The sequence below is a fragment of the Cajanus cajan genome, chromosome 7 (genome assembly GCF_000230855.2).
Source record: "Cajanus cajan strain Asha chromosome 7, NIPB_CcT2T_4, whole genome shotgun sequence".
Taxonomy (NCBI): domain Eukaryota; kingdom Viridiplantae; phylum Streptophyta; class Magnoliopsida; order Fabales; family Fabaceae; genus Cajanus; species Cajanus cajan.
In genome coordinates, this window is record NC_138523.1 from 26,314,388 (window position 1) to 26,335,888 (window position 21,501).

General features: G+C 35.5%; 2 protein-coding genes across 2 annotated transcripts; one reads left to right on the forward strand and one right to left on the reverse strand.

The window, feature by feature from the left end:
* Window positions 1-899: 899 nt before the first annotated feature.
* On the reverse strand, window positions 900-3,968 carry LOC109793114 (D111/G-patch domain-containing protein). The gene is made up of 4 exons (XM_020352585.3): window positions 3,786-3,968; window positions 1,974-2,507; window positions 1,548-1,613; window positions 900-1,397 (listed from the first exon to the last, which is right to left on the reverse strand). The coding sequence occupies exons 1-4, from the start codon at window positions 3,936-3,938 to the stop codon at window positions 1,338-1,340; spliced, it is 813 nt and encodes a 270-aa protein (XP_020208174.1). The 5' UTR covers window positions 3,939-3,968; the 3' UTR covers window positions 900-1,337.
* An 11,584-nt stretch (window positions 3,969-15,552) lies between these two features.
* On the forward strand, window positions 15,553-21,232 carry SRF2 (STRUBBELIG-receptor family 2). The gene is made up of 17 exons (XM_083059467.1): window positions 15,553-15,731; window positions 15,855-15,994; window positions 16,527-16,653; window positions 16,754-16,825; window positions 16,898-16,963; window positions 17,079-17,150; window positions 17,338-17,409; window positions 17,855-17,926; window positions 18,059-18,124; window positions 18,198-18,263; window positions 18,356-18,684; window positions 19,042-19,316; window positions 19,397-19,662; window positions 19,759-19,906; window positions 20,237-20,376; window positions 20,485-20,641; window positions 20,759-21,232. The coding sequence occupies exons 2-17, from the start codon at window positions 15,901-15,903 to the stop codon at window positions 20,939-20,941; spliced, it is 2,205 nt and encodes a 734-aa protein (XP_082915593.1). The 5' UTR covers window positions 15,553-15,731; window positions 15,855-15,900; the 3' UTR covers window positions 20,942-21,232.
* The last annotated feature ends 269 nt before the right edge of the window (window positions 21,233-21,501 follow it).

Below are 21,501 nucleotides of genomic sequence, written 5' to 3' on the forward strand. Positions count from 1 at the left end.
ATAAACTGATAAAAACTGGGAAACCCTCCTTTAAAGGCTAGCTGTTAAGGAGGGTGAACCAAGAACTTAAATACTCCAGTTGAATAATAAACATTGTTGATCTGTCATTTCCACTTGTTGATAAGGCATGGATTCAAGAGGTCAAGATGTTAAGGCATTTATACTAACACACCTTATCCCAACTAACCATACATTATTTTGAACATCATCACCTCCACCTCCACCTCCACCTCCACAGAAAAAATCATTGGATAATAAGAAAAATTGACACTTTTTTCCAAGATTTTAAAAAAAGATAAAATAAAATAGAGGTAAACTAGACAGTACCGAATTCAGCATAATAACATTATAACCTCCCAAAGAAAGATACTTACCCTTCCAAGCAGCAAGTCAACTATTCAAATGAATCCATGATAGACTTTCAAGTAGCCACTTTCCTTGGATTTGCACCTATAGGCAAACCCAGGAATTTAAAAAGAATCCCATTAATATTGTAATAAGAAGCTGCCACCAAAAACTGATCATCTACGTTAATACCAATAACATTACTCTAATGAAAATTTACCTTCAAATTGATACAAGCACTGTGCTGCCACAAGCTCAAAAGTCAAAACCTCTGCCAACAACCTTTAACAATCACAAATTATTCATAGAAGCATTACCAATAAGTAATATATAATTGTCATATTGTAAAAGAAATGTCTCAACCACTCCTCCAACCTTAAAACCAAAAAAATTACATCCCAGATCTTGGCTCATAAATTTATATGAATTTAAAATTTTATTGTAATTTTAAAAGGAAAATACTCCGCAACCAAAAATCAAAAGAAAGTTCACCATAAATTTTGACTGAATGAGTTTATGTAATTAATTCTTCAATAGATGATTCATTTCTACAATTACTATCAATATATCTGGTTGAAATTAGCTAAAATTTTGGTGTAACACCCATGTTAAGTTCAGTTAAGAATGGAAGGTCACAAACTTTTTAAATACACACCGTATAAATTTTAAAACATGACCGAGTAAATTACTGTGAAATTTTCCAATAACTGAAAAGTTTCACAAACTGTATATCAACAATTTATTTCCTGTAATAGGGCAGGGCATGTTGTCCCTTGGCATGGATGAAGATGATGCAACCTCCTAGCCGAATTGTAATGAGAGCATAAACACAATTCATTTGTATATTGGCACAAGAAGCGCCTTAAGTCCAATCATCCACCAGATGCTAGCATATCCAACTCCATTTGAATAAGCATTAAAAGCTTACAGCAATTGCTTGACAAGCACAACAAATCTGATAATGTCCACTGTTTACATCAGAAATCTTCAATTTAGTGGTCATCTTCATTGGTTCCAGGGCAGTCGGCCAAAAGGGCATCCCTTGATTCATACTAAACAATTAAGGAAGAAGGAAAAAAATTACAATCAAAGTCAGAGGCTTCTTATTTGTCAACCATACTGGATTTGCTATTTCATCTTATAAAAGTATATTAAAATGAACTTTTACTGACTACTTAGAAGTAAGTAAAGAGTTTACTCACTTGGCATCCACAAAAGAGGCAATAATTAAATTCATCTCTCAGTTTCATCAAAACATAGTGCAATTCCTGCATCAGTTACATTCCAACACCAACACCATCAAAGTTAACCAATGCAAACATAGATTAACTAAGTTCAACAATAATAAGCTTAAAAAAATAAGAAATGAATTACAATAATTTTTTAATGCAGTAAAAGATACTATGGGATAAATAATTAAGAAAATTTTAAAGCTAAACAGTTTGTCTATAGACATAATTTATGGTAGGCCATTATGGTGTTGTTTGACTCATGTAGCAGACCCCACCTAAAGAGAAAAGACTAACAAGTATGCAGTTTCCAGACTAATTTGGGCATGCAATTTAAACGAATACTAAAAACTAGGTCGAAAGAAATATAAGTGAACTAGATATGGTTATTTTACACACCTCTTCTGTTATTTCTTCCTCTTCTTCTTCTTCTTCACCCTCTTCATCATCCTCATTCTTTTGTGGCTCCACAATTTCCCTATTCTCCAATTGGTCAAGGGCAGCCTTTGCCTTATTATAATTAATTATAACTCTTCTACTCTGCCACTGTGACTTCTGCCTTGACCCAAATTCTTTCATTAAGTCCTCCTCTTTCCTCCTTTTCGTGACCATCATGATTTCCTCCTTTTTCCTCTTCTCCTTGTGGGGATCTTCTAAACCTACACCAGCTCGTGATCGTCGAATTTCAAGCCCCACTGGTTCGGCCCTTCCTGAGCCCTGTTTGCCAAGGGAAGAACCTGGAATGTAACCCATCTGTTTGAGAAGCTTAAACCCAATGTTGGATTGTGGTATTGGAGCTTCCACTTTAGCTAATGTTTCCTCATCCTCTTCTTGTTGCTTCTTTTCTTTCTCAAGTTTTCGCCGCTCTTGCCAGCTAAGAGTTTTCAACCAGCTCTTTGAAGAGTTGACTGGAGGATCTTTCTTGCCAGAAATCTGCATGCCATAAATGGAGTTATAATCACTTTTTATCGTACTAATAAATTGTAAAACGAAAGGCTAAGGAAAATTATGCATCTGGCAATAACTTTGACTAAATACTCACGTCTGTTCTCTCAAAGTTTAAAATGTACATCCAGTTATCTCCTTGATGTAACTTTGAACACCAATTTGATCCCTTAATGCATGTATATCTAGATAAACTTTTATTCAAACTCTTCAAAGAAAGCTTATGAAATCGAGTGTACCTTTGGGGGACTAAATATTTACCTCTAAAGTCTTAAAAAAAAAAAAAACAAAAAAAAAAAACAGAATTGCTGTCCATGGACTAGTGCAGGATGATATAAAGTGGGAAAAGAAAACACACGCACGTTCATCGATTTTGCTACCAACAAGGCTCGTCACAGTTAGATAGCTAAGTCCCTTAGGCATCAGGGTTTTGTTGAGAGAGTCAAAACTTACTCCCATGATCTTTAAACCTCGAAAGAATTAGTCTCCGACAATCAGTTGGAGAATATCGTTGGTACAAAAACAAAACACAAAACAACAAAAATACATCAATTTTGCTAATCTATATCTACTATATATATATATATATATATATATATATATATATATATATATATATATATATATATATATATATATATATATATATATATATATATATATATATATATATATATATATATATATATATATATATATATATATATATATATATATATATATATATATATATATATATAAAATAATAAATAAATAAAAATCTACATCCACTTATTTTTTATAACTATTTTAACAACCTTTTTTTAAGAAACTAAATAAACACCCAAATTATAAATTGCTAAAATACTTCTTCTATGTAAGCAAGTTCTTATTTTAAGATTCTAAGGAACCAAAGGGATTGTAAGCAAAACAGACTAACGATACATGCAACAGAGATTTCAACAAATTAAAAAACAGAATAAACAAATTTTCTCCCTGTGAAATGCAGCTGTGCTAGAATAACTGTAAATGAGAACCAAACTGATAAGCAATTACATCAAGCACCGTCCATAATTTCAGAATTTAATCATAAATTTCAAGACCAAATTGCAAATCATGCGATGCAACTAGAGGGGCATGGGAGAAGGCGAAGCTTGAACACCCAATTTTATTCAAATACATCACTGGCTGAAGTAAAGTTCATGCATCGCTTGCTCCCTCAAAAGCCGCGGCAGAATCAAAACGACGAGGGAGGAGGGTGAAACGGGGAAGGAATAAAGAAGTCACCTTTTTGGACGAAGAGGATTTGGGAGGGTCAAGAGCCACGGAAGGAAGAAAGCGAGAAAGGTCACCCATGTAGTCATCATCTTCTTGCTCTTCGTTTCCTTGTGCACCGTTTTTGCTCTCCCTGTTCGCCGGTGATTCATCCATGGTGAACATGAGTCACAATGGGCCTATGCGCCCAGATCATGAATGAAAATACCTACTTTGGGCCATGAAGCCCACGGATAATCCTTCCCAGGCTAATGATAAGTACACCTTTTTTTTTTAAAAAAAAAATTAAAATATTCATAATTTTTTTATTTTTAAAATTTTTAATTTTATATTTCTAACTTTTAATTTACTATTTTTTTCTTTTCACACACCCCCTTCCCTCTCTTTTTCTAGTTTTCAGATGTACCCTCTTGTCTTCTTCTATTTCTTCACCTATTTTAGTGAGTTATTTTAGTTTTCTCAATTTTTATATTACTCTTTTATTTTTTCACATATTTCACTTTTTCACATGCACATAAATCATAGAATTGGTAAGCGACAATATTATAGGTATGTGTAGCTTTCTCAACCGTTTCTACTAAATTAAAGACATTCTTTCTTCCAACACTTTCTTTCCTTTCACCCCTCCAAAAACCTTAGCATTAGTGTTATAAAAAAAATTTCACTATTTTAGAGTAGTATGCAGATAGTGAAAATTAGTGAGAAAACTGAAAAAGAAAGGGAAAAAAGAATAATGTAAAACTAAAAGAATTAAAATTATCTATCAAAATAGGTGAGGGTGAAGAAAAATTAAAGATGTGCATGTGAAAATAAAGAAAAGAGGTATGTAAAAAAAGTATTAAATTAAATATTAGGAGTGTAAAATTTTAAAAAAAGAAAAAATTAAGAATATTTAAAAAAATTAATTATTTAAAAAAAAGGAATATGCTTATAAAAAATAAAAAAATAAAATAAAATAAAATAAAAATAAAAAAAGTGTGTATATCATGATCCTCCTTTCCTTCTGGGTGGGCCCAATAAGATTTGCGTCTCAAATAAAAGCCCGATCCAATTAAATTTTTCGAAATAAAGGTATGGTTTGAAAAAAGATAAAAATTATATCATTTCAATAGTTGTGTAATTGATTATAATTATAATAAAAAAATTAGATAAATTGACTAAAAAATAATTTTTGAATGTTTAATTTTATTTTGGTACAATAAAAACTCAGTTTTTGTATAGTAAATCAGTTTCAGAAGAATAAAACACTTTTTGAAAAATAATTTTAAATTTTAAATTTTTAGATTCTTGAAAACAGCTTATTTTTCAGAAGAAAAAAAATTGCTTATTAATTTAACTTACTTTATTTTTCTCAAACATAAAGGTTTTTCTAAACATAGCTTTTTTCGATAAAAACAACTGAAATTTTAGAAATCACTTTTCCAAACATGTTGCAAATATATTGAAGATTATATAGCTAGGACACCAGGTGACTCAAATTTGGGCCAGATTGCAAATTAGAAGTTAAGATTTACAAATACAAAAGAATTGAGTTCCTTTACAGTTTTTTAAATTCATTTTTTGTCTTTCAATTTTTATTTTTTTTCCATTAAGTTAGTCTCTTTAAAAGTAAAATACGTTAAGACCCGTTCTTTTTTATATTTTTTGACTGACTAGCGTTATATATATATATAGTAGTCAACATGTTTTATATTTAGAGACTAATTTTAAAATATAAAAAAATCTTGAATTAAGGTGGTTACACGCAAAAAGAAAGTTGAGGTGGTTGGGTAAGGTTTTATACCAAATCTTGTGCGTTATAACGAAGGATATGAATTTTAATAATTATTAATATAATATTGTTTTTTTTTATTTTGAATAGGATATTAACAATGACTTTTGCAAATCTTGATTGGAAGCCAAAAAAATTAGTTTAGAGTTTGAAGACGTAAAGGAACCATGGGAATTTTGGAAGGAATATGATAAAAATAAATAAATAAATAAAAATAAATAAAATAAAAACAAAGTAGGTTTTGAAGTTAGGAGACAAATTGAAAACAAGCAAAAGGAAGATGATGCTATGATCACAAGTAAATATGATTGCAGTAAGGAGAGATTTTAAAAGTCTAATAAAAGAGATAGAAAAGTTATCAAACATAGAGTCTAGACCAAAACTAATTGTCATGTTAGAGTTGGGTTATCATTGGGGAAGAGTGGTAAATATGTGATATATGAATTTGTAGAAGACCATAATCACCATTAAAACTTCCAAAGACAAGGCACATGTTTGCTTTGCACCATAAAGTAAAAGATGTTAAAACTTATGAGATTATTTTAGTCGATGACTCGGGATTGTGCCAAAAGGCATCTTTTCAACTTATAAACATACATGTGGGCACAAAGTTAATGTTGAATATATCAGTTAGATGAAAAAAAAAAAAAAAAAAGAGTGAAATTATCTCAATGCAAAAAAGACAAAATGGTATGGCGCAAACGGAAGCTGGTTGTCTAATGAAGTATTTTCAACAACAATTATTATAGAACTCTTCATTCTTCCATCCATACCAATTGGATGTTGATGAGCAAATCATAAATGCATTTTGGGCATATGTGAAAATGGTGTTGGATTACAGGTATTTTAGAGATGTCTCTTTAGATACTACTTATTGTTTTAATCAAGCTAATAGGTCACTTGCATTGTTTTCAAGTTTTAACCATTATAGGAGTTTGGTGATCTTTGGTGCAACTTTGTTGTATGATGAATCAGTTGAATCTTTTATATGGGTATTTGAGACATTCTTGCAAGCACATTGTTATTAAAAAAAAAAAAAAAAACCTCAAACTATTTTCATAGGCCAAGACCAAACAGTGGCTAAAGCACTTACTAAAATGATGCCTATGACACGCCATGGTTTATGTACATGACACTTGGTGTAGAATACAATTAAACATCTTGACAATTTGATCAAAGGAAGAAGTCATTTTTTAAAAGATTCTGTTCTTACCGGAGATCTACTATAGAGATGATTCGCTGGGTAAGATGAGTGAGCCTCCTTCGCTGGTACGTTGATGCTCCAAGATAGGGGTGGTACCTGCAAAAGAGACTCCGATGCCAAAGTTAGGGTTTGTATGAGTATGAGTCTCGTATAAGTAATGCACGTACCTTGGTGTGAATTAGGGTTGCGTTGGGCCTTGGGCCTGAGATCAGTTATGATCTGATTAGATAGCGGATCTCGGCTAGGCTGAGATCTTCCCAGCGCATATCCGAGGTTGTCCTGCGCTGTTATGCCTAGCTCGAGCTTGGCATAGCAGTACGGATAGTACACGAGCCCCCCGAGCTCCGAAGATCGTAGGTCGAGGAGTTAAGACCGAGCTCGTTAAGTGGCTGTGACCCTTCGCGTATGCTTGCCTGTCAAGGTGCCATGTGTTGCAATTGTCGCCTCATTTTTGAAAACGTGCAGGCGGCGCGTGAGTGAGGGTGACGGTTATGCAATTATGACTGGTGCTCGTCATAATGGGGGTCATTAAGTGTGTCGTCAGTTATGCTCCCTGGCTGACACGTGTTGTGGTCGTTCGAATTTTGGAAAACCCCTTTTTTCTCCCTCTCGCGCCCTTTCTCATTCACTTTACCCTTTTTCGCCCTTTCAGCTTCCTACGCACGCTATCTTCCTCGCTTCTGTTAATCTTTCATCTTTGTCTTCTCTGTTTTCGTCGCCGTTTTCGGCAACTGGGTTGTGCTCTTTCATTACCATTCTTTCGTTTATGACAGGAGTACCAGGTACTTCGATTACTCTGTTCTCTCTTCTCTCTCCAATCTTCTCCTTCTTCGAGTCTTTCTTGTTTTCTTGATGGCTGGAGAGAGTGGTGCCGGATCTTCCGCGCCTGCCAAGGGCAAAGGTAAGGTGCGGGGCGAGGCGGTGGCTACCGGAACGGTTGCCGCCGAGAAGAAGAAGGTGGTGAACCTGCCTAAGGACCACGTTCCAGGCATTCCTAGCCACGATTGGGTCAAGCACGAAGTGGGGGAGACCCAAAGTGTGTTTAGGTCTTTCCTTGAGGTCAATGCGGTTTGGAAATCGCACAAAATTTGTGACCGTTCCCTTTCCCGAATGATCCGGCTTGAACCTTGTCAAGCCGGTGAGGGTGTGTACATGGGGGAGTCTACAGACCCCCCCATTTCTATGTCTTCTTGTGTTTCTTTAGGGATTTAGGCTTCTTCCTTCCTTTCACTCAATTCGAGTGTGATTTTTTGAATTTTATCAACTTGGTTCCTTGCCAGTTGCACCCAAATAGTTGGGGTTTTTTGCGGGCTTTTCAAGTCTTGTGTTCAGCTCTAGGGATAGAGGTGTCTCTTCCCGTCTTTCTTCATTTTTATCAGCTGAAGATAGGTGTTCCGCCTTATGGCATACTGTCTCTGAGTGGGAGTAGGGATGGGGGTTTATTCACTCTTTACTCCCAGTCATGCAAAAATTTTAAACAAGAGTTTTTCCGGGTTGCCCTTGTGGATGTCGACCCGTTGGAGGATGGGGCGTTCTACTTTGGCGGGTTGCCGAAGTTCCCTTTCTATTGGTGCCCCAAACCGTCTAGGTTTCATGGGGTGGGCCAATTGAAATTGACGGCTTCGGAGGCGGCTGCCATTGAGAACCTTGCAGCGCTTCCTCGTCCGTTGGATTGCAAGCTCGTCCTGTCGCTTGCGAACTCGGCATACAAGGAGAGGGGCTTAGAGAGTGAGTACTCCGTTTTCCTTAGGTTGTTAGGGTTTATGAAACCTTCTTTTGCTGATGTGTTTTATTTTTTGTGTTTGCAAGCATAATGGGAAAGAACAAGTGGCGTGAGCTGAAGCACCGCTACAATGTTGCTGAGATCGAGGTCCCTGAGCCTCGGGAGGAGGAGGTCGCCCCTCTGAAAACAAACAGAAAAAGAAAGAGGGCCGAGAAGGAGGTCGGGGGAAACTCTGCCCCTCTAGATGCCAAGGAGGTGACCTCCAAGGCTGCTGATGCTGAGGCGGTGGACCTCACCGGGAGTCCACCGCCTGAAGGGGCTCCCCAAATGGCTTCCGCGCAGACTGCTGAGCAAGTCGCCCCCCTCTGCCGAGGTAGGTGTCTTGTTTTCTTTAACTTTTCTTCTATGTTGATTTTTCTTGGTTTATTGAGGCGCTATCGCTCTTTGCAGGCAGGGATAACTGTCGAGGTGAAGGCCCAGGTTGCTGAGCAAGTCGCTCAGGCCGCCGTGGTGAGTACCTCACTCTTCGTTTTCCTTTCTATCTTGTATGTTGTTCTTTTGTCTTCTGATATGGGGCCGTTTTTTGCAGGCAGGGGACGCCGTCGAGACTCAGGTGTCCCTAGGGCCGGAGGCGCCAGACGTGGACCCTCCCATTGTCAAGCAGGGGACGCCTGTTTCTGCCTCTGTCGAGGCTCACGACAAGGGGCCGAGCTTCGAGCTACGAGGGGGGACCTTGCGAGGGTCCAGAAGTCTCTGGAGATCGCCCTGCGCTCCAATGAGAGTTACACCTCCCAGGTGAACGAGCTGCAAGGGCTCGCCGCCTCGTCCCGAGGTCGGGTACGCTTCTTGGAAAATGAGGTGACGTCTTCCCGTGGTCGAGTTCGCTCCTTGGAGAATGAAGTGACATCCTTGAAGAGCGAGCTGGTGGCGGCGGTTGAGAAGCGCCTCTACGACGAGGTCGTCCTTGGTGGCAAAGAGGAGGAGGTCGCCTCTTTGAGAGTGGAGCTGGCGAAGATAGAGGCGGAGAGGGCGATGTTAGAGAAGAAGCTGGAGGAAACCGAGCGGTCTATCTTGGTTGAGCATAAGCGGGGTTTCCTCAAGGCAGCTCGCCAAGCGAGGCTTCTTGCCCAGGGGTTCGACTTCTCTGCCATGCACGTGGAGAAAGACCTCGAGGACAACTCTAGTGAGAATGCCTCCACCTAGGCCATTTTTTGTAATAGTTTAGTTTAATTTTCTCTACTTTGCTTTGTTTTCCTTTTTGAATTCAAGTGTTGAACTCCGAAAACATTGCTTGTGTATATATGTGTTTTTTGTTTATTTGCCGTTGCGCTTTTCTTTGATTTTGCGTTTGGGCTTGGTTTTTGCCTGTCTGGGCGATTTGAAAACATGTTCGGCATTTGCAGTGTACTTTTGTGTTTTTCCGGGGCTCAAATTTGGCCTGGTGTGACTGATTTGAATTCGGCCTTTAGAATGTTGTAAATTGACCAAGGTTCGAACTCGACCTTGGCTTTCAAGAGAGATAGATCGTGTTAGGGTTCGAACTCGACCCTGATCTGTCGTAGGTAACATTTGTTAAGGTTCAAACTCGACCTCGAGCTGGTGATACCGAGGTTCGAACTCGACCTTTGGTTGCTCTTACCGAGGTTCAAATTCGACCCCGGGTTTTAGTGTGATATGAGTATCATTGCTCATATCGAGGTTCGAATTCGACCTTGGATTTTAGTGTGATATGAGTATCGTTGCTCCTATCGAGGTTCGAATTCGACCTCGGATTTTAGTGTGATATGAGCATCATTGCTCATATCGAGGTTCAAATTCGTCCTCGGATTTTAGTGTGATATGAGCATCATTGCTCATATCGAGGTTCGAATTCGACCTCGGATTTTAGTGTGATATGAGTATCATTGCTCCTATCGAGGTTCGAATTCGACCTCAGATTTTAGTGTGATATGAGCATCATTGCTCATATCGAGGTTCGAATTCGACCTCGGATTTTAGTGCGATATGAGCATCATTGCTCATATCGAGGTTTGAATTTGACCTTGGATTTTAGTGTGATATGAGTATCATTGCTCATATTGAGGTTCGAATTCGACCTCGAATTTTAGTGTGATATGAGTATCATTGCTCATATTGAGGTTCGAATTCGACCTCGGGTTTTAGTATTCATACGAATGACATCAACGTTCGGACTCGACCTTGGGTTTTGGTGCCGCGTATTCAGGGTTCGTACTTGACCTTGATTAAAAGCGAGATAGATTGTGCCGAATTTCGAATTCGACCTCGGTGTAAAGTGAAATAGGTAGTGTTAAGGTTCGGACTCGACCTGTGTTTAGTGTGAAACATAAAATGATGCGACTAAAAAGGAATATGATGCGCTGGGAAGATCTCAGCCTAGTCGAGATCCGCTATCTAATTAGATCATAACTGATCTCAGGCCCAAGGCCCAACGCAACCCTAATTCACACCAAGGTATGTGCATTACTTATACGAGACTCATACTCATACAAACCCTAACTTTGGCATCGAAGTCTCTTTTGCAGGTACCACCCCTATCCTGGAGCATCAATGTACCAGCGAAGGAGGCTCACCGATCTTACCCAGTGGATCATCTCTACAACAGATCTCCGGTAAGAACAGATTCCAAGAAATGTATGAATGAATATGACATTGAAGTCAAGTTTAAGGAAGCTTGGACCAAGTTGATTACAAAGTACAATGTTCAAGAAAATAATTGGATTAAATCAATTTATGGTGTAAAAGCAAAATAGGTCTCTTGATACACAAAGGAAGCATTTACACTTGAGATGAGACATACCCAGTCAATTAGTGAGAAATTAAATTCTCATTCAAAAGCAGCATGTATGGAGCCAAATGTTGATATAAAATAATTCTTTAGACACTTTGAATGAGTTATTGAGGAGTGGAACTATGGTTTTTTCTTTATCATTTTGAATTAACTCATAATGGGGCATAAGAGCATGAGCCAAGTTGGTATCTTCTAGTACACTGAGAATGACAAATTTTCCTATTCATAGATTTGAATTGGAAGTATTGAAGGTTGTAAAAAGCATAATTAACATGAATGAAAGGTTTACACAAGTAAAGGTTGTCTTTTTACTAGAGCATGCTAAATTTGCATGACTGATACCGATACATTAAACCTAAAATATAGAACTTCTGTTACAAAGGACATGATTAGGAAAAAAACATTAACACATTGTATATGTGTGATGCATGTAACTAAGTAATAAAACCTCATTGATACAAAATTCTTATCTCAAACAACTTAAAAACTCAATTCAACATACTAATTAGACAATTCCCTTATTTGGAACGATTTGTTTAATATATCTTATTATACAACATCACTATATTCCACCTTTATCAAATTTAAATTTCAAGCAGAAAACATTCAAGGTAATTGAATAACTAGAATTTTAGCACTAAATGAAATTACTAGGATTCTTTCAAGGAGACACATAAAATGAAGGACCGTCTTCTTCCGAAATATTGTGCCTCCAAAATGAAGAAAGGGCACTATCCCAAATCATATTAGGGTTCTTTAGGAGCACAAGAGACATAGGTTACTCTCACATTTGGAAAGTTGGACATTTTTTAGAAATTACTACTAAACTATAACAAAAAAAAATATTAAATAAATTTAAAAATTCAAAAGGTAACCAATAAATGATCCTATCAGATTGTTTGTTTTTACTAATATTCAATAATGATGACAACATTGTCCACAAGTGAAACACTTCAATTTAATGTACATTTGTGTTAGTCCACCAGAGAACTACGTACACAAGGATCATGGTAAAATTTGCCTAATTTTTAAATTACAAATTTATTATTTTTTATGATAATTATAATGAAGTTGGATCCATCTTCCTCATTTAGTAATGTAAAAATTAGTACATTTTATAGCAATGTGTAATTTGATTTCTCCTTTCGATATATGTATAATCTATAATTATAATAAAGGAAATTTGACTTTTTAGTTTACACAATTTTTATCCTATCTTATTCCTCTAACTACTCCTTTATAAATCATAACTTTTTGTCCTTTTTGAAACGCCACCTCATAACTATTCATATTTTCAATTAATCACTCATTAGTATATAATTTTTATTATTTTTAAAAGTTTCACGGAGACACATGATACCTTTTACACAATAATATATTATAAAAATATTAAAGCGATGTTTTTATTACTGTCCATACTATTTTTTTTCCCGGTCAATCTCCCTTATTACTAAATAACCAACATTTTGTCTAATTCTTTATATAAAACCAGGAGAAAAGAGGTTATTTTTAAAAAAATAAAAATAAAATAAATAAAAAGAGATAATGGAATGTTAGATTATCAAAGACATTGAGAGGGTGTGAAAATCGTTTCTCGTTGTAAATTGAAGGAGAATGATACTTATTATAAAAATAAATGAATAAGTGTTGATTTTTTATTTTCTTTTCCCTTAATAATTGAGGAGTATAATATTCTAACAAAATATAAGAATTAAAGATAATTAAAATAAGTATTTTCTTTGTATAATGGTTAAAAAAAATATAGATGTACTAGCTATAATTTTGGATTTTGTAGCTTCTTAAAATACAATGATCAAACTTCAATTCCATTTTACTTTCATGATGGTTAAACAACACAACTTCCGATATACCACGAGTTAATAATTAATTTTAAAATAAATTATCAATAAATAAAAATATTTTTCTACAATATAAATTATTTATTATAAATTAAAATTAAAAATATTTTTATATAATTTTAAATATAATTTATATATTCAAACATTTTATATATATATATATAAAATTTATTATAAATTTTAATCATATAAATAAATATGTATGAAGATTGCACTAAATACTAGAATACTTTGTTATTTTTTTAAAATTAAAAGTTACCATGAGTGAAATTTTTACTTAAATAATATTTTTTTTAAAAAAATTACAAAAGTATCAACTGTGCAGGTTTATTTACCAATGTAGAACTGTTTACTGTTCATGCTCAGAATTCGGTTCCCGGAGAACCGAATTCTGAGCTTCAAAATCTTATTTTTTTTTGTTTTTTCAACTCAGAATTCGGTTCCCGGGGAACCGAATTCTGAGTTATTTTAAATTTTTTTTTCTTCGTATTTCTGGCCTATTTTGGGCAAATTTTGGAAGTGGAATGGCCCGTTCCGTAAGCAGAACGGGTCGTTCTGCTTAAAGACACAGAGGCCTTTTTTTTTAAATTAAAACGGGCCCAGAACGGCCCATTCCAGAGTAAAATTTTTAACATGTTTTTGAATCTGGAACGGCCATGGAACGGCCCGTTCCGGACGACGTTTTCAGGAAGTAGACCTTGGTTTGGAACGGGTCGTTCTGGTTTTGGAACGGGTCGTTCTGGTTTTGGAACGGGTCGTTCTGGTTTTGGAACGGCTCGTTCTGAGCAAACAGTAAAAAAAGATTAAATTTTTTATTTTTTATTTAAAAAATAATAATAATAAAGTTAACAAAAATTATAATAATATCAATTAATCAGGATTCAATTTGATAGTGAAATGTGATAATTTGACCCTTAATTTTTTAAATTTAATTTATAACAAAATATATTATTTTAATAAAATTGATTGAATAGTTAAAATTTTATCCGATAATTATATTGTTGGAGAGAATATATTCCCTATAGTTCAGGGATAATTGTACGTTTTAAACACAAAATATTATCTTAAGTGATTGTTTAAATATATTATTTTAATAAAATTGATTGAATAGTTAAAATTTTATCCGATAATTATAGTCGGAGAGAATATATTCCCTATAGTTCTGGGATAATTGTACGTTTTAAACGCAAGATATTATCTTAAGTGATTGTCTAAATATATTATTTTAATAAAATTGATTGAATAGTTAAAATTTTATCCGATAATTATAGTCGGAGAGAATATATTCCCTATAGTTCAGGGATAATTGTACGTTTTAAACGCAAAATATTATCTTAAGTGATTGTCTAAATATATTATTTTAATAAAATTGATTGAATAGTTAAAATTTTATCCGATAATTATAGTCGGAGAGAATATATTCCCTATAGTTCAGGGATAATTGTACGTTTTAAACGCCAGATATTATCTTAAGTGATTGTCTAAATATATTATTTTAATAAAATTGATTGAATAGTTAAAATTTTATCCGATAATTATAGTCGGAGAGAATATATTCCCTATAGTTCAGGGATAATTGTACATTTTAAACGCAAGATATTATCTTAAGTGAATGTCTAAATATATTATTTTAATAAAATTGATTGAATAGTTAAAATTTTATCCGATAATTATAGTCGGAGAGAATATATTCCCTATAGTTCAGGGATAATTGTACGTTTTAAACGCTAGATATTATCTTAAGTGATTGTCTAAATATATTATTTATAGCTGATATTAAATGTTTCTTAACTTCTAAACATTAATATTAAATATTATTTCATGAATCATGATTAATTGATATTATTATAATTTTTATGTTAATTTTATTATTTTTATTTAAAATAAAAAATAAAAAATTTAATCTTTTTTTTACTATTTGCCCAGAACGGGCCGTTCCAAAACCAGAACGGCCCGTTCCAAACCAAGGTCTACTTCCTGAAAACGTTCTCCGGAACGGGCCGTTCCATGCCGTTCCAGATTCAAAAACATGTTAAAATATTTACTCTGGAACGGGCCGTTCTGGGCCCGTTTTAATTTAAAAAAAAGGCCTCTGTGTCTTTAAGCAGAACGGCCCGTTCTGCTTACGGAACGGGCCGTTCCACTTCCAAAATTTGCCCAAAATGGGCCAGAAACACGAAATTTTTTTTTTTTATAAATAATTCAGAATTCGGTTCCCCGGGAACCGAATTCTGAGTTGAAAAAACAAAAAAAAAATAAGATTTTGAAGCTCAGAATTCGGTTCCCGGAGAACCGAATTCTGAGCATGAACAGTAAACAGTTCTACATTGGTAAATAAACCTGCACAGTTGATATTTTTGTAATTTTAAAAAAAAAAATATTATTTAAGTAAAAATTTCTACCATGAGTAGAGTACACACACTTGCCCGTTGCGCGCCAAAAGAAACTAACAATAACGAACACTTATTCGTGGACCCCCACCTAAGCAGAAACTCTCTCTCGCAACTGCAACCGTCACTGCACAGTGCAATCTGTTCAAGAAGGAAACAACACCAAGCTCGCTCACAAGTGTAAACCAAGATTCAGAATCAGGTAAGAAAATCCATTCATCGATCATTCAAAACCTTATATAAGCTTCTTTTTTTTTTTCTTTTTTTTTTTATAACTATTACTGTTATTTTTCTTGAAGCTTGAATTCTTTTTCTCTTCTTGTAGTTTAACTCAAATCGATTCGATTTTGTGTTTGGGAACCGATAAAGAAATGGTTTCCATCTACGTGTACGTAAATCTTGCCGTCGTTGTTTTCTCGGCAACTTTGGTTTCTCGGTGTTTCGCATTCACGGATCCCGCTGACGGTAATTTAGAAAACTGGTTTCGTTCTTGATCATTCTTGTACAGTTCTAGGTTAATCTTTCGTTGAAAATTATAGAAAATTGATAATAATGTTTGGTTGTTGATGAAATAGAGGCGGTATGCGAATTCAATGTGCATTTTCTTCGAATCTAATCAGTTTTAAGAAACCTTTGGAGGAAATTATGCGTTTTAGGATTCGGAGATTGTGGTGCAGATTGTGTCTCTTCGTTCTGAATGCTTATTCAGAGATTGAATGCTACGCTTAATACATGGTTTCATGCTTTTTATGTTAGTCTTCATTGAGATTTTCTCAGGTGTTTTGGTTTCAGCCTTTAGCTTTGTATTATATGATTTTGTTAGTATATTCAAAACTCTTTTCTTGAATTCATATTGAAGGTGAAGATTGGTGAGGGTTGTGTTTGTAAAAACGAAGTATTTACTCGAATTATTGAACTCGTTTTGGTGTAGCGAACACTTCGCGTAGCTTAGTGCTCTCACTAAACTATGTATTTTTTGTGATTTTTGTATAAACAGTCACAGCTCTCCAGGATCTATACAGGGCCTTAAACAACCCACAAGTGCTGCATCGATGGGACGGTGATGATCCTTGTGAGGAATCTTGGAAAGGAGTAGCATGTTCTGGCTCATCAGTTATACACCTGTAATGCACTGACTCTGTTGTAGACACTTCCATTTTCAGATTGTTGTATCACTAATAAATAAACCTAATACCTATTATACCTACCCTCCTCTTGATGCAGCAAAATTCAAGGTTTAAACCTTACCGGGTTTCTTGGAGGTTTGCTTTATAATCTGCAAAACTTAAAGCAACTGTAAGTAATTCTATACTTTAAGTTCTTATTGCGAAAGATCTGTCATTTACTTCCATATTCTGGTTTCTTTAGTGATGTCAGTTCTAACAGCATAGAGGGTGAAATACCACAAGGTTTACCCCCCAATGCCACACACATGTAAGCCTACTGTTCTGTTCCTTTTGTTTCTGTGTGACTATGTTCTATATGCTTGCTGGTTAAGTATACCTGTATCTTCAGCAGTGTATTTTTCTGACAATTTTTTCTGTTTCAGAAACATGGCTTGCAACTATTTGAGCCAAAATATCCCCCATTCATTGCCAACCATGGAAAAGCTAAGGCATCTGTGAGTTATATTACATTAGTATTGATTTTAGCCTAAGCTTGATAGATGACATAAACAATAGAAATATAGAATGCTCTTGACCAATAAGTCCATTGACTTGCTTTCTTTATGTTTCCTTATCTCTGTTGATTGGTATAGTGTTTTGAGTTTTACAAATGGCTGTAAATCATCACCTCTTGTCATGCAGGAATTTAAGCCACAATTTCTTGTCTGGACCCATTGGCAATGTGTTTACTGGCTTAGATAATCTCAAAGAAATGTATGTCTTCTTCCAGTCTTTTGCTAGTGCATTTTTATCAAAATGAAAGTAATAAGTGATTCAATCAGTAAGAAATTTAAGGTGCTTAAACGATGAAGCCAATTTAAACCTAAATTCTTAACAATTCACAAGGGAAAGAATAGAATGTGCAACCATATAAACTACAATAAATAAAAACAAGCCAAAATACAGATAACATAAGCCACATAATCATTCCTTTTTGTTGGAAATGAATATGATAGTCGGACTTGAGAAGCACAACAGCATGGAGCTCTTTTTCTATTTTATCGTTCTAAGGTTAGCTTAAGTAAAGCTCTAAGATTATTAGACTATATAATGAAAATTAGACTGGATAGTGAGAAAGTGAGACAACAAAATGTAAATGTTTTGTTTATTTTGTTTGGATCTCAATCTGACAACTCAAAGGATTATTGCCTACTATCAGGGACCTTTCCTACAATAATTTCACCGGTGATCTTCCAAGTTCATTTGGTTCCTTGACAAACTTGGGTAGATTGTGAGTGTCTTCTTTCTTACACCCTCACTCTTGTTTCCCAAACTTAATTTGTATTTCATCTTATACTCAAGATAGGATTTTTCTTGTATAGGGTCGTGCTGGTTTGATCTGTAGCGTGGTGCTAATTTTCAGGTTCCTGCAGAATAACAGATTCACCGGATCAGTCGCCTACTTGGCTGAGCTTCCACTTATTGATCTGTAGGTTATCCTAAACATTTCTCATGTTGTATTGCTACAGTTCTATTTCTCGATAATTTGTCTGTTTTGTCAGGAATATTCAAGACAATCTGTTCAGCGGGATTCTACCACAGCATTTTCAGTCCATACCAAACTTGTGGTTAGTGATAAGTTTTGATCACCTTCTATTTCTTATCTAATATGAAAAAACGGACACATATCATCGGAATGTCTCATTTTTTCCTCAATTAGGATTGGAGCGAATAAGTTCCATGCCATAGACAACACTCCTCCATGGGCATTTCCTTTGGACAACGTACCTATTGAGGAAAATACTAGTCGCCCACCCATAACTCAGGCAAATGCCATCGAGAACTATGATCATCCTAAAGAAAAGAAACAAAAGAAGAAACGTATAGGTCCCGGAGGAATAGCTTTTATGGTTGGTGTAGGAACGTTATTGGCGACAGGTTTGGCGCTCCTTATTGCGATCGGTTTGAATAAACTTCAGACCCAGAGACTGGAGAACCAAGAAGGCAACCACAGTTCATTGCCTTCTTATCCAATCAATGCAACTAAAGGTAATTAATTATTAAACCGAGCCATTTGGAAGGCGAGGCACTCCTGGTCAAAAGCCAAAAACCATATGACTGAATATATCCTAATAAACACTAACATGATCTCAAAAGTTTCTAGTTCACTCCGCACGCAGATTTAACATTAAAATGACTTGAAACAGAAAGATGGGTAGAAAGGGAGAGTGAGTAAAAGTTACTCATATTAAACATGTATCCCGTTAAAATATATTGCCAAATTTCACTCAATTGCTTTGTCTTTCTGTTTCATAAGTTAGGATACCATTCCGTATATTAGTTCTGTAAATTCATTTCCGTCTTTGATCGTGCTTTTCTTTTTCTCTCCATTTTTAATGGTGATAGAGGTTTCTACTTCGGCAATAGATGAGAGCCTGCAAATCCCACCTTACAATGCTGCATCCCTTTTGGGTCCAAGGCGATTACAATCTTCCCAGAACCATAAAAGAACAGGGGAGACATCAAGAAAAAGTTTTTCCGGAAGAGACAGATTCACTGGAAGAACAAAAGTTTATACAGTAGCGGAGGTTCAGTTGGTCACAAACAGTTTCCATGAAGACAACCTTCTTGGAGAGGGGTCCCTTGGCCCTGTTTACAGAGCTGAATTTCCAGATAACAAGGTACCTTCAAAATAGTAGATCACGTTTAACAACTGTTGCTTTCAATTTATAATGCAGTTTCTTTTACTTCTTTTTAAAAGGTTTTAGCAGTGAAGAATATCAACATGGCGGGCATGTCTTTCAGTGAAGAGGAAAAGTTCTTAGATGTCGTTTGTACCGCTTCCCGACTGAAGCACCCTAACATTGTTTCACTAAAAGGCTACTGTTTGGAGCACGGACAACATCTTCTTGTCTACGACTATGTCAGAAATTTAACTCTAGATGATGCTCTTCATAGTGCAGCATACAAAGCTTTATCATGGGGCACCCGTATCCGGATTGCTCTAGGCGTTGGTCAGGCATTGGAGTAAGTTCCATGTTGCCACTCAAATTTATTTCTTGTTAAATGTGAAAGTAGAATTATGTTTCAACTCTCAACTCTGACATACACAAATGTTAACAGCTATTTGCACTCGACGTTCTCTCCTCCTGCCGCCCATGGCAACTTAAAGGCTGCCAATGTTTTACTGGACGAAAATCTTATGCCTCGTGTTACTGACTGTGGCTTGGCTATTTTGAGACCACTGACAAGCAATAAAGTCCAAATTCGGGTAAGATTTTGCAAGAATCAGCTTCATAGCTTAAAGATAGCTCATTGATAGACAGCAGTTACATTTGTTCAATGCTCAGAATTGCTTTTAGCTTTTTGATAATTTATCGTGACAACAACTGAAAAACGGACGTCCCATTATGAAGATAAGGTCGTGGTGTGTCCCTTGGTCTTGTTTATTAGGTAGAATAGTGTTTGCACCTTTTAGGTATAGCTAGAAGCTGCTTAAATTTAGGTAGTAATAGCTGAAAAATAAACAAGAACGTTGATACTATTTGAAGTAATGTCATGGACATAGTTTCACTGATTAATTTGTAACTGTCGATAACAGGCTTCTGAGATTGATATTAGAGATACAGGATACAGTTCACCAGATCATGGCCAACCAGGAATAGGAAGCACGAAGAGTGACGTCTTCGCCTTTGGAGTGTTACTTCTTGAACTATTAACAGGAAGAAAACCATTCGACGGGTATGTTTCTCTACAACCTTGTGCCATTTCATTGCTTCCTCTCCTTTGCCCCCTGTATGTGGAGCAAAAGGTTGTTGAATGATGGCCTCTGTTTCTCTTGCAACACAGTTTCAGGCAAAGGGAAGAGCAACATCTGGCAAAGTGGGCTTCATCAAATCTTCATGATAGCGACAGTTTGGAACAGATGGTGGATCCGGCAATCAAAAGGACATTTTCGTCGAAGGCTCTTTCTCGTTATGCAGATATCATCTCCCTCTGCATTCAGGTATTAGCATTTAGACAGTGAAGTTTTTATTCACTATTGCGATTTGTCATTTTGGTTCTTCAAATTATATTCACTATTTTTGGTTTCAATTATGAAACTTACATGTCTCTGGTGCAGCCTGTAAAGGAATTTCGACCTCCAATGTCTGAAATTGTGGACTCTCTTGTATCATTTACTCAAAATCTGGTTTCAAAGAACGATGCAACAGATGGTGCTGAACTTGATCCACTTGAGAGGTCCTTTCGCACAACCACCTCCCGCTTTATTGGTTCACCCGCAACGAGCTATGTATCCGCCTGATGTACTCACTCGCTGCATTTAACAGTGTAAACTAACTGGTTGCCATTAATGTGCTAGATATTTTAATTCGTTCGCGTTTTGCGAAAACTTAATGCATGAAATAGCTGGAATTTCACGTGTATAAAGAAAGGTTTCAGTCATTACCGAGCTTTTTTGGACCGTTGAAACCGTTTGCTTAATTAGTGTAATATACTAATATTAATGATGTGAATGTTTACTAAACACTATTGATCGGAAGCTTGGGTTCTTTCGGTCACAGCACGAAGAATTTATTTTGGGTTTTTGATGTAATTTTTATGAGCCTCTCAATTGGCACCTAGGATTTAAGAATTTTCTCTGCTTATTCTTGGATGGAAAAATTTAACTTTGAGTTTTTTTAATTTACTTTATGTGGGTTTCACAGTAGACCCATTTTCTTTCTTTTTGTACAAGAATTTGATTCTTGTGAGTTCCTATATAAGAAACAATTCTACATGTTAAATTCAAGTTACTCATTCCAATGGTGAAGAACAAAAAATATTTTAAAAAAAAAATAGTTCTTATCTTTAGAATCCTTATAG

Excerpts from the sequence above, each read along its gene's own strand:
- LOC109793114 (XM_020352585.3), bottom strand. The coding sequence starts at position 3,938 with ATGTTCACCATGGATGAATCACCGGCGAACAGGGAGAGCAAAAACGGT. Across the intron at positions 2,508-3,785 it reads AATCCTCTTCGTCCAAAAAG|ATTTCTGGCAAGAAAGATCC; the intron begins GTGACTTCTTTA and ends TATGGCATGCAG. Across the intron at positions 1,614-1,973 it reads AGGAAGAAATAACAGAAGAG|GAATTGCACTATGTTTTGAT; the intron begins GTGTGTAAAATA and ends TAACTGATGCAG.
- SRF2 (XM_083059467.1), top strand. The coding sequence starts at position 15,901 with ATGGTTTCCATCTACGTGTACGTAAATCTTGCCGTCGTTGTTTTCTCG. Across the intron at positions 17,927-18,058 it reads TTGACAAACTTGGGTAGATT|GTTCCTGCAGAATAACAGAT; the intron begins GTGAGTGTCTTC and ends GCTAATTTTCAG. Across the intron at positions 20,377-20,484 it reads GGAAGAAAACCATTCGACGG|TTTCAGGCAAAGGGAAGAGC; the intron begins GTATGTTTCTCT and ends CTTGCAACACAG.